Source organism: Scomber scombrus, chromosome 10 (assembly GCF_963691925.1).
Source record: "Scomber scombrus chromosome 10, fScoSco1.1, whole genome shotgun sequence".
Lineage (NCBI taxonomy): Eukaryota > Metazoa > Chordata > Actinopteri > Scombriformes > Scombridae > Scomber > Scomber scombrus.
This window is the reverse complement of record NC_084979.1, coordinates 23,885,897-23,899,391: the sequence shown is the minus strand read 5'-3', so window position 1 is coordinate 23,899,391 and position 13,495 is coordinate 23,885,897. Positions and strand designations below refer to the sequence as shown.

Genomic DNA, 13,495 nt, shown 5'->3' with positions numbered 1-13,495 from the left:
CCGTATCAAGATGAATTTTTACCTAAAATGTCAAATTCAGTGATATTTATGTATTCCCATTTACATTAAAACATAATGGGCGAAATTTAAAATGGTTAGGAGCAGTGTTAAACTTTATCTATATAGCACTTTGATTCATAAAAAAGCTACGTAGAGTATAAAATTTTATAAAAGTATAAAATACTATAAAACAATAATGATTAGTATGAATGGATACATTAAATTAAATTACATTCATACAGATATAAAAGTATTTTTAAAGAATGTTTCAAGATATTTAAAAGTAGTGATAGATATAAGATAAGATAAGAAGTACTTTATTAATCCCCTAGAGAGGAAACTGAATGTCACCCTTACACAAAGACAAACAACATACAAGAAAAGAAACATAGGCTACAAGACTGAGGCAGTGCAAGATAAGCGCAAAGCACCACATCAACATCAAATCAGTCAACAACAGTTTTTGTTAAAAACATTTTTTTAAAAAGACCTCACTGCACCAGGCAAAAAAGGACCTTCTAAATCTTTCTGAAGAGCACCATGGCATTACAAGTCTGTCACTAAAGGAGCTCTTCAGCTCACTAAAAACATTGTACAATGTGTGGTCCTCATTATGCAGGACACTCCTGAGTTTCCTACCTACTCTTTCTAGTGATATAACAACCCTATTCTCAGCAGGTAAATCGACTCACAGTTTTCGGGGGGTTAAAATGACACTTTAGATGCTATACTGAACCCAGACCTCTCAGCACCGCTCCTTATAACAATTAAGTCGAATAGCTGCACATTTATAACACTTCAAAAATGAAAAACACATAACATGAACAAGCGTGAATAAAAAAAGTCGGTTTTTGTGTGTTTATTCATCCGAGACACAAGGGGGCGAGAGAGTGCGCAGCGAAGTGTTGGCGCGACGTAAATGAGCCGAAGAAGAAGTGATGACCGGGTGTAAACATGGCGTCTGCCTTGGACGATGATGAGATCTGCAATGATGACTACTATTCCCTGTTGAATGTCAGGAGAGAGGTAAGCTGCACAGCTGTGATCTGAATGAATGTCTGCGCGTACACACGTCGCAGTCCTCCTTGAAGCTTTCTAGGGTTAACGTGAAGCGGCAGCCCGAATAATCAGAGTTAATGTTAGCTAGGTGGGCTAGCTTGTGACCCTCGACATTGGTTTCTTGTGGTGTGACTCTTCGGCTGCACACTTTTTTTTTTTTTTGCAAAGACATACAACAGGTTGCATCATGTTGGCCACTTTTACAAACGGGAGCTTTCAGTTCATGGAGTAATTTGCAGAGTCGTGTATTACTGTGGTAATCTGGTGACTGATGTTAAAGTTATTTTCACTTTCAGAATGATCTCATGGACTGTGCTAACCAGCTAATGCTACCATGTACTGTATGAGTGCAACTGTAAAGGTTGACCATCATCAGATTACACTCTGAATATATGCCAAATGTGAGAATGACATTTTTACATAATTAAAATCGACTTTGTGTTAGACAGACGCGCTGCTTTGTTGACTGACTGAACAAACAACAGTTAACATGTTCTTATAATTTACATAAAGTCAAGTGAGTGAGCATGTACGAGAAAAGTATTGGAGCAAAAAAAAACGGAATTAATGTTAATTCATCATAATTAGAGCCTTAGTATTAAAGTCACCAGCCACTGCCTTTGGTACACCTGTGCAATCTAATTCAATCAAACACAACAACTCATCCATAAATTCTACTGTTTTAAGTTTATATGTGTTCGATTTTTGTTGACATTATCAAAAAAGTTATAATTCTACTGTATGCTTATTACTGAGGTTGTACTAAGTGGTGGTCCTCCTAATGTTTTGTCCCTCTCATGTATGTTAATGGGGTGGACATTATTTATTAGGAACACTATTCAGTATAATGCACCCTTATACACCACCATCACCCACTACGACTTCAATAATAAATATAAAGTATAATTATCACCTTCCTGACAATGTCAACAAAGATTGAAATTGTATTAGCATCATAATTATATAATTTAAAGCAGAGCTGTTGTATTGGATTAAATTAAGTTGCACAGGTGTACCTATAGAGGCAGATGAGTGTATATCGTTCAACCGATATTGGCCTATCACAGATATATCGGTATCAGTGTTGGTGCCATCCAATATGTGCTGATATTTTTTTATATATATGTTTATAGGCTGCATTTTATGTGTATTTAAACTTTTTTCCTAATTCAAGTTTACATATTAAATTCTCAGTGAAGTTTACTGTTTCAGTGCACTGATGTCATTTTATTAAAATTGAGTTCATTTTTTAAACTGTAAAATATCACAATCTCCATTTCATACCTTTGTCACAAGTATTTGTTAACCACATTTGAAAGAAAATGTGTGTTTATGTATATATTCTGTATATACAAGATTATCAGCTGATATAGTGATGTAGGAATTTTTTTACTCCCTAATATCAGTATCAGCATCAGCCCCAAAAATTCGGTATCGGTCGGGCTATAATCATAATAATGCATTTAATTTGTACTGCACCTTTCATTCACTGTGAATCTAAAAACTGCTACAGCTTTATAAAAGCCAACTAAAAATCTTGTTAACATGATAAACTTGAATTCAATGATGGGTTAAAAAAAAGTGTAACTGATCTCTTTACAGTAAACCACTCAAATGACTCAAGGTCTCTTATGTCCGTGATCTCACAAATTAAATGTTTAGTTGGCGGGAGTCCAGATTAAATTTTTATGAATACACTGATAGATGACCTTTTGCATCGGTCAGTCTCACAACAATGTAATTAGTCTGAATTTCAGCAACATCAGCAACTTAATGTCTAGACTGTTTTGTCACAAGTCATCTACGCCCTGAAATGGTATTACGGCTGTCCTCATATTAAAGCTACAATGATTAATTAATTTGTTGCCTACTATTAAATTAATCTCCAACTATTTTGATAGTTACTTTATAATTTTGAGTCATTTATTAAAAAAACAATGCCCTGATTCAGCTTCTCAAATGTCAATTGTCTGGTTTTTTTAGTCATCTATGACTGCAAATTGAATATATTTTGGTTGTGGACTGTTGGTCGAGACAAAAGAAGACATTTGAAGACGTCACCTTGGGATTTGGGAAACAGTGATCGACATTTTTCACAATGTTCTGACATTTTATGGAATTGATTAATCAAGAAAATAATCAACAGATTAATCGATAATGACAATAATCGATTAGTCGCAGTCCTAGTTTGCAGGCCAGATCATTTGTAAATTAAGTTAGTAATAGGTGGGTTCAGCTGTAGCGACATTATACTGAATATTTTGTATGTTTTTGATCAAGTTTCCCCTAAAGTTTTGTCACACAAAGTTTTGTTTTTTCTGTCTCAATGTTGTGCTTCAGGCAACACAGGATGAGCTTAAAGCGGCATACAGGCGATTATGCATGTTGTATCACCCAGACAAACACCGGGATCCTGAGCTGAAGCTACAGGCACAACAGCTTTTTAACCTCGTACACGAAGCTTATGAAGGTAAGAAAAGCTTCGGTCACATCACGCAGTCGACACCTTTTTCAGGTACACATGAAGCAGACGTATTGAACATTTTATGATCTTCACTGACACATTTAGATTTATAAACAATTTATACTGTTTGTTCACATTATTAATGGTAATCCATCTCTTTACAGTGCTTAGTGACCCACAGGCCCGAGCTATCTATGATATCTATGGCAAGCGAGGTCTCGATGTTGAAGGATGGGAGGTAAGTCCATTAGTGACTTAAGAACGTAATCCCCAAATAAGCCAGCACTTGATGTTAGAAACAATGTTTTGTAGGCCATCGTGTTGAGTGACAGTTTACTATTTACTTAGAGCAAAACATACACTGACGAATCTCAGACGTGCAGTTTAAGTCTCTTGCGACTGAATTTCACAACCATGATTGTCTTATACATTTTTAAAAAGAATGTGTATTGAATTCATTATAAATGTCATATGTATTTTGCTAGCCAACTGCAAACAGAACCAAATGTCATGTAACAAAAAAAAATCTATTCCACATGTCTATCTGTGTGAAAAATTCAGTATGGGTTTGAAATTTTCATTTAAACTCCTGAGAAAGCACACACAATGAGGTGCAGATCAATGTGAGCTTCAGTGCAAGGCCATCAACATTAAAGAGGCAACCCTTCCACAGTACATCTGAACACACCAAATGTTTCTGGCTTTCTTGCCTTCCTCTGGGTGATCTGGGTAGCGTGTTTCCATTTGAAACCATGGTTGGCTGCTTTTTGCAGTAGAATCAATGTTTAAAGCGAAAAGGCATATTCTTTCTTAGCATGCATATCTTTAGGTTCTTGACAACTTCAACAAATCAATATATTTTATAAATTACACATTTATGGTGTGCTTTAGATTAGTGGTTCTCAATTCGGAGGATTTATTTTCTTGGCTCAAATCTTTGCTTTTTTTTGTGTGAATTCATCGATGATTTCAGTTGGTCAGAAGTTTAAAAAAAAAATTCAAATATAGAAACTGGTTACAACTTGTACATAAAGGCAACTGGTGACGAGGGGTCACAAGTAGACATTGCTGCATTATAAGGGACAAAAAGGTTAGGAATCAGGGCTGCATACACAAGTCTAAAATTTCATTTTTCATGACTTTGGACTAAGTTGGTGGCAAGCAGCCCTACAAATATGATATTATCTTTTTAAAAATGCCTATCCATTCAAGTAGTGCAATTCATAACTCCACTGAGCTGGTGGTCTGACATGTAGCACTCAAATGGACACATCAGAAGCACATCAAAAGAAATGATGTGCATAAAATGAGCTCTTAATGTGGTTAATCCTTTTACCGTCTTCCCTTGAGAATAACGTACTTAGTGGAAGAATACATAGTGAATCAAGGAGTATAAACCATATCTACTGTATATATGGCATTAATAAACAAACATATTTTGGCATTGCAGTCTCAGGACATAAAGCCTGCATTCTTACAATAAGACTTTCAACTGCTTAACCGGCATGAAATAGTTTTTGTTTTGCTTCTCTGAAACCACTGGTGTGAGCTTGACAGTAAAAATTACGACACTTATAAATATTTTCACAGAAAGAACATAGGGGGTTGTGAAATTTCTTCTACTGCAGCTCTTTATCTGCCACCTGTGAAGCAGTCAATCCACCATTTCCTTTGCATTCAAATCCTATCTTCTGACTCCAGGTGGTGGAGAGAAAAAGAACCCCTGCCGAGATTCGAGAAGAGTATGAGCGTCTTCAGATAGAGCGAGAAGAGAGAAGGCTCCAGCAAAGGACCAACCCAAAGGTATGCACGGGAGTAGATAACAAGCCTCATATTCAACTGAATGTAGTGTAAAGAGTCATTAGGAATTTGTGCATGTAATATACATTATTCATTGTTTCCTGAACATATTATATACAGGGAACGATTAGTGTGGGTATTGATGCCACAGACCTCTTTGACCATTATGAGGAGGACTACGAGGATATGGTTGGAGGGGGCGTGCCACATGTGGAAATCAACAAGATGCACATATCACAATCCATAGAGGTAAAACATTGCTCCACATTCTTTTTAAGTGATATTTACAATGATGTGGTTCGGATGAATCAAACCTCTGCTAGTTTTAAGGAAAGATGTTTGAGCTAATTCTTTACAGTTGTTGTATGTGTTCTACTACAGGCTCCTCTCACCACAACCGACACAGCCATTTTGTCTGGCTCCTTGTCAACCCACAACGGAAATGGAGGTGGCACCATTAACTTGGCCTTGAGAAGAGTCACCTCGGCTAAGGGGTGGGGAGAGGTATGCTGCATTCTTACTGGGCACCGCACGCACTGATCTTGTAACGTACACTATAAATAGCACATTTTGTTTCTCTGACTATGTCACAAATAGAGTTGTCTGCCTATGTGGTACAACAGGAATTGATGTCTTAAGATGTGAAATTATGTTTTTTTTTTGTCTGTGTGTACGCAGGTAGAGTTTGGCGCTGGAGACACACATGGACCTCTCCTTGGAATGAAGATGTTTCGAAACTTGACACCTCGCTTGTATGTCTAGAAATATGAGAGAAAAGAAATCAATAATCATTGTTTTCACTAAAACATGAAGAAATCAGTGACATATCTTCCTTTTTTGTGCCTCAGCTTCTTGACAGCTCAGTGTGGACTCCAGTTTTCATCTCGAGGCGTGCGTCCTGGGGTTACCACAGTGCTGGCCCGTCACCTAGACAAGAACACTATGGGCTACCTTCAGTGGCGCTGGGGGGTCCAGTCCTCTATGAACACCAGCATAGTCAGGGATACCAAGAGCAGCCATTTCACCTTCGCAATGCAGGTTAGCAGCCAGCAGTCATATTTAACTTTAATGTTGGCCGAGACACAGTTAAATCAACAGCTGTTTGTCACAGTTGTGCCAAAATGATCATTATCATTTACTTTTTGTCTCTGCAGCTTGGTATTCCTCACACTTTTATGATGATGAGCTACCAGTACAAGTTCCAGGATGATGATCAGACGAAGATTAAGGGCTCAGTAAAGTACGTTGTCAAAATGCAGTATGTGCTATATGGAAAACATAAGATCACTGTTGTAGGTCATAATGAGATTTGTTTTTAGTATGAATTTGTTTGTGCAGCTACTCAAATTTCCATCCAATTAAGTGTGCAGTTGGTGTAAGTAATTTGACAGCTTAAATTAAAGTTTGAGTGCAGGTAGAGAGGTAATGACTGTCTTTTATGTTGCAGATCAGGTTTCTTTGGGACTGTGGTGGAGTACGGTGCAGAGAGGAAGATCAGTCGACACAGTGTCCTGGGGGCCACTGTCAGCGTGGGAGTGCCCCAAGGTGTCTCCCTCAAGATCAAGTGAGTGCAGCTCTTTGCTCCATTTTCCTGTTTGAGGAAAGAATGGTTTTCCTCAAAACACTACTGACATGATGCCCATTGGAGTCATGATGTAACATTGTGTCAGCCTGTTAAATTAATTTTCTACAAGCTGCGTCTGCGATGTGGTATGTGTGTCAGAATTAGACACATTTGGTCCAGGGATATTATTTTAAAAGCATTTGCAAATATACATATAGTTGTTTTTTTTGGGACACTTACAGACAGACATTAACAGAACATATCGCACTATAAATTGTCCTAACATGTAAGAAATAAGCACACAATTCACTCTCCTGTCTGACCTGGAAAGTGGCAGGTTTTTCTTACTTTGCTGTGTTGCACATTTTTATACACACATCTGTATGTAGCTGAGAGAATAATTGAACTTTTGTTACTTTAGTATTCCTTAAAGGATTGGTTCAAGTCATTAACACAATGTTTGTCTTGCTGTAATCAGAACCGTCAGCACATTTTAATAGCATGGTTATGGATGCCAGAGCTACATAGTTTTCTAACCTTATATCAAATAGTCAACGTAATCCCAAAATCCTGTTTGACCCCAGCAGTAACTGTCTCTCCTACATCACTTGCTGTTCTAGTTTTGTAGTTTTCAACAACTTTCTTTGCTTCTTTGTTGGCAAGATTGGTAAACAAGCAAACATCATTACCTTTTTTTAGCCCACAACACCTCGCCCTTCCCAGCTAACAGTCCTGCAGAGTTTTTTTTCCAATCCTCCAATCTCATTACAAAAGCTCACAAATCTAGTTAGTGCTACGTTAAACCTCCTCTAGTTCCCTTGACATTCTTGGTTAAAAAATGTTATTGATTGCATTAGTCCATGTGTGCTCTTTATAATCAATAACTCGACATCTGGTCATAGCCCAACTTATTTTAAACAAGCTGCTGTTCATCCACTTCTCAAAAAAACAAACAAATCTGTCATCTTTGCCTCAGAACTACAGGCCTATTTCTAAGTTATTATTTTATAGTTAAGGTCTTAGAAAAGGTTGCTCAGTAGTTAAGATGAGCACAACATTATTGACAAGTTTAAGTCTGGTTTCTGTTGGTTGCATTCAATATAAACAGCTTTTCTCAGTCCCAAATGATCTGTTAAATCTGGGTGATGCAGGAGAATGTTTTTTCTTTATTGGTACCATTACAACTCAGTGCTGCTTATGATATTGTGGACCGGTGGACTGGTCGGTATCTCTGGATCAATTTTGGATTGGTTCTTCTCGTACCTATCAGGCAATTATGCCTCATCAACTGAATCTTTGTTTTGAGGTGTTCCCCAAGGTTCTGTCCTGAGCCCGTCGCTGTTTGCACTGTATTTGCTTCCACTCTAGCAGATAATAAGTCATTTTAAAGGTATCTCCCTCTGTTGTGATGTGGACGATATTCAATCATACATTTAAATGTTTAAAAACGGTTCTACTGAACTACTTCAACTCTATAATATATTGGATGGCAGATCATTTTCTACTACTAATTACTGATAAAACAGAAGTTCTCAAATTTGTCAAATTCTTGACTCTTTATCATCCACTGTTAAACCGACCCTCCATTATCTGGGCGTTTCCATGGACCAGGCTTTAAGTCTTGACCAGCATGTGATTATTTTGTTCGCTCCTCTTTCTAACAGCTCAGGAACATTACTTAACTCGCCCGAGTTGTGAGATGATTATACATGCGTTTAATTCCTTCTGTCTTGATTACCGCAATTCCCTTTTCGCCTTACTTAGCAAGACAGTCCTGAACCACTTACAACCCTAAGCCTAATATTGCCTAATATGAAGCCTGGTATTGTCTCTGGTATGGTCAGTATGAACAGGAGGAATGATTACAGCAAGCAAAACCAGTTTCAGTGTTCATATGGGTACCTATTGTTTTAAAACAGTTAAAAAATTGTGAATCTATCCTTTAATATTCTGTCATATTCAGAGAGAATTTCCCACAAATATTACATGGAGTTAGCATTTAGCCGTTTGGATATAAATATGAAACCCACTCTCTCTCTCCCTGCAGACTAAACAGAGCCAGCCAGACGTATTTCTTCCCTATTCACCTGACCGACCAACTCATGCCTAGTGCTGTATTTTACGCCACGGTTGGACCACTGGTTGTCTACCTCGCCCTCCAGCAACTAATTATTCGGCCCTACGTGCGAGCCCAGAAGGAACAGTAAGAAATCCCTGCTTTATGTTGGTTGTTTCATGCAAGAAATGTTATTGGAAGAAGCGCCACATGTATTATTATGGCCAGATTTTATGATCTAATTTTATTCCTCCATTTATCTTTTAACTCAACAGAGACTTGGAGAAGCAGCGAGTGAGCTCGGCCTCTAACATAACGAAGAAGAAACAAGAGGCAGAGGCTGCTGTGAGTATTTTATAGGTCTTCATGTAGCTGTGATGCCAATCCTGTATCGTGCTTCAGCGTTAGATAAGAGATGCAGGTATTGTGCGTGACTGTCAAGAAGTATTACAAGCCCCACACCAGTCAGGAATCTGTAGTAACAAATGGGCTGAGATGGGATTAGATAAGATGCAAAGCCTTAGTGAAATTCATTAGTATAATCCATATGATGTGAAATCTCATTGTTTGTGTCTGTCTTCCTTTCTCTCTCTCCCTGTGCCTTTTTTCATCTGTAAAGGTCTTACTCATGCAGGAGTCTGTGCGCAGGATTATTGAAGCTGAGGAGTCTAGAATGGGTAAGATCAGTAATATTTAAAGGATGAGCTTATCCTCAGAATAATGTTTTTTAAGCAGGTTGTGAAACTATTTGATTCTCTTAGATCCTCAACTGCTTTTTCATACATTTTAGGTGAAATGCATTGATGCCTGGTTGAATGTTGGGCACAGAGTAGTGTAATTTCTGAGATACAGTGCCTGTTTTAACTACATGAAACAAAACCGGTCTTCTATTGAAAAAAAAAAAAAATAATCACGTTTTCTGCTCCCTATGAATTACCAGTTCACACATCAGAAAATCCAAACTAAAGCCTTTTAATTGTAGTATAGGACACTTAGTGTGTGGCCACTGATATCCAGGGTGATTTTGTGGGGATATGGGTAGCTTTTTAAACAAGGTTAAAATGGTTAATAGAGAAATATGTTTCAGTGGATTTTTTAATGACCCTCCAGCCTCTATTTTGACTGCTGATAATTGGGGCTTTTTAGTTTGCCTTTGATAAGTACACTAACAAAAAGCTCTCAGCAGACAGTATAATTTCCACCTGGGGAGTTTGGCAAGTGATAATTGGCTTATAACACCTGTCACTGTAGAGGTTGCTTAGATTTTAGTATCATCAGAGGTCTCCTACACTTTGCACTTGTTAGATAAGAGTTAATAACAGTGTGTGAAATGACAGTCACACAGCTGCTCGTCTGTATTCAGTGGACTACACTCCACGAAATGCTAACATTGTTGTCTGCATAGCTTACAATTAAAAATAATTGTGCTGTGTTTTTGTTTTGCACTTGCAAGGTGAATTTAATAAATTATTATAGGTTCTGTTATTAACAGTGTGACCAGATGTAATGGAATGCGAGATGAAAAGTATTCTACTGTGAAAGTGCTGGTTCATGTTCGACTGTGTTGTAAAAATCTACATTATCTGTCATCCTTGGGATTTCTAAAATGAATTTAAGTATGACAGTTTAGTGACTAATTTGCATTTGGGAACACATTAACATACCACATTAATGCATAACATTTCCAGTTTGATTCACACTGTTCTTGATGATGCTTCCTAAATCAGGCCTCATCATCCTCAACGCCTGGTACGGCAAGTTCGTGACAGACAATAGTCGAAAACACGAGAGGGCAAAAGTCATCGATGTGACTGTGCCACTGCAGTGTCTGGTGAAAGACTCAAAGCTCATCCTGACTGAGACTACAAAGGTATAACCTACACGATAGACTAGATTTTTTTGCCATAATCATAATGTATTTTCCCATTGTATAAAATATGTGAATACATCCATCACAAATACCGGTTATAAATTGATTTGTGTGTTTACAGTTTCTACATGACCTTGTGTTTGTCTTTTTAGTCAGGACTCCCTGGCTTCTACGACCCCTGTGTGGGGGAGGAGAAGAGCCTGAAGGTGCTGTATCAGTTCCGCGGAGTCATGCATCAAGTCCTGTCAGGAGACACGGAACCACTCAGGATACCAAAGCAATGTAAGTCTCAGCGAGGCACAATCACTCTCTCATAGAGAAACTGTGTCACATTTTTACCCCCATCACTATAGTGTTTAGCTACTTCAGTGCAGGTTAATGATGTGGTTGATCATATACTCTCTTGAACGAGTCTAACGTGCCCTTGTGTCAGATGTAGAGGTAACTGACAGCGGGGGAAATTAACTTGAACACTTTGTAGTTTGATGCAACATATCTTAAAATATTTTATCTCCACTTTGAGAATGTCTCCTAAATTTCACAGAGCTGTATTACCTGCCACTTTCATGTGCCTGCCAGCAGCATTATTCCTGACTTCTTTGTTCTTGTCCTCCGCGCAGCTCACAGGATTGATGCAGACACATAGGGGCTCCTCTGCTGACCAAAAAGACGCATCTCTCAGCTGTTTGACAGAAGATGGATAAACCTCTCTTTTAGATACGACATGGATCTCTCCCTGTTTCTCAGAAATTGTGCATTTATCTTTTGTCTTTATATCGTTCGTTCAAATATGCAGAGCAGAGTGAAACCATCCCAGACTGGATTGATCCTAATTCAGTATCCATGGACAGGGTTATGGCCTGCTTGAAATTCTAATGTGACACCAAAATCAATGGCTGCCATCTCATTTAACAGGGCTTCTAGCCTCATTGGTGTCCATTTATTTTTGGTAGGGCTTGTAATTTATGATCGAGTTCTATGTACCGTATTGTACACAAACTGCAGTGCCTATGTGATTGAAGACATGAATGCACCTCTGTTTATTTGCCATATTATTAAAAATCTCAGTCTCTCTCATGTTGTATAGCCATTTTGGTATTGTTTTGGGTTTTTTGTAACACTTAATGAAATTATTTGGATTTTTGGTTAAAACCTAATATTGAACATTGTTAATGTTTTTGAGGCATTTGGAGAAATTGCATATGAAAAGTGTTTATTGGTCCTGATCTGATGAAGAAAAAGATTCTTGATGCCGATCATCTTCAGATGATGACTATGTGCAACTTTTAAACATACTGTCAGACAAACTGTCTGAATGATCCCTTCAGTTGTTTGCCAGTTAGCGTGCCACAAACGGAAAATAATGGATAAACTGAAAGCACTACAAGATCAAGAGAGTTTTACTTCTTTTGAAAACTCAAATTGAGTTTGACAATTTAATCATGAGACACAATCTATTTTTACCAAAATATGTTTTCCAGGATGCATGACATGATATAATGGTTTGACAACTGAATGTAACCAATGAATTATAAACCCAGATGATCAATACAATTAAAAGGTGTGTGTGTAAAGACTACTCTATGTGGATCAGAGGTAGAATATATTGGCTTCACTTAGGAGGGTACATGACAGTATTGTAACAGTAGATGAAAGACAAGAAAAAACTGTTTTCTATGTTTCCTAATAGTCAGCAGACAATTTGACCTTTCAAAGCAAAAAAAACATGTAAATTATAACATTAACAGTGAGGTGCCCATAATAACACTGAAAGAGGTTTTGTTGCTATAATCATTCCTCCTGCTCACAATGGCTGTTAAAATATCCCCTTCTTTAGTATAACAGTAGTAATAATATTAAATTAGTATAAAATATTAGCCCATAAAGGCAATAAAAGGAAAAGAAAACACAGACAACAAAACACAACATTTGAACACTAGGCCACATGAGGTGAAACAAAGGCCAGTTTGAATAATTGAGTCTTAAGCTGCTTTTTAAAGGCGTCAGAGACCGCAGATTGTATGTCTATAGAAGAGGCACTGCAGTGTCAGAGCCACAATTCAAAGGCATGGTCACCTTTAGTATTTAAAAGTGTGGGACAACCAGTAAGCGCTGGTTTGAAGACCTAAGTGAACTTCTGATGATATAAGGAGGGAGCAGGTCAGCGATGTACACAGGTACCTGACCATGCAGGGCTCTATGTGAAAACAAGAACCTTAAAATGAATCCTAAACTTGATGGGAAGCCAAGCAGTATACATATTCACACCTCTGGATTCAAAGACCATAAGATTAGTGTGATGTGAGTCGCCCTGCTGGACCTGGCCTTGCAACAGCTTTCTGCACTATTCTAGACAGTCCAGAGACGACTTGCTGAGGCAGGTGAAAAGGAAGTAGTAGTTTCAGTATTCCAGCCTGGATGATATAAAAGTGTGAATGACTGTCTCTTTCTCAGATTATGATACAACAGACCTGAGTTTGGCAATGTTTCTTAAATGGAAGAAATGTATGGTTCAATGGGGAAATGTACAAGTTGATCGAAGAGCACAGACTGGTCAAATATAACAGAAATTTCTAAGATTACACAGTACAGTTGAAGAAAGGGACCCAATACACTACGCAACCAGGGAGGCTATGCTGTCTGACTCAATGATAACTGCCTCAGTCTTATCTGCGCGTAGCT

The 13,495-nt window shown here is 37.9% G+C and overlaps 1 protein-coding gene across 1 annotated transcript; it reads left to right on the top strand.

Annotated features, from left to right (window-relative positions):
- Window positions 1-910: 910 nt before the first annotated feature.
- On the top strand, window positions 911-12,387 carry dnajc11a (DnaJ (Hsp40) homolog, subfamily C, member 11a). Its single transcript, XM_062426807.1, has 16 exons — window positions 911-1,026; window positions 3,400-3,529; window positions 3,688-3,761; window positions 5,225-5,326; window positions 5,444-5,572; window positions 5,705-5,827; window positions 6,002-6,075; window positions 6,172-6,361; window positions 6,478-6,563; window positions 6,771-6,887; window positions 8,935-9,090; window positions 9,219-9,288; window positions 9,563-9,620; window positions 10,671-10,813; window positions 10,966-11,095; window positions 11,434-12,387. The coding sequence occupies exons 1-16, from the start codon at window positions 955-957 to the stop codon at window positions 11,457-11,459; spliced, it is 1,680 nt and encodes a 559-aa protein (XP_062282791.1). The 5' UTR covers window positions 911-954; the 3' UTR covers window positions 11,460-12,387.
- The last annotated feature ends 1,108 nt before the right edge of the window (window positions 12,388-13,495 follow it).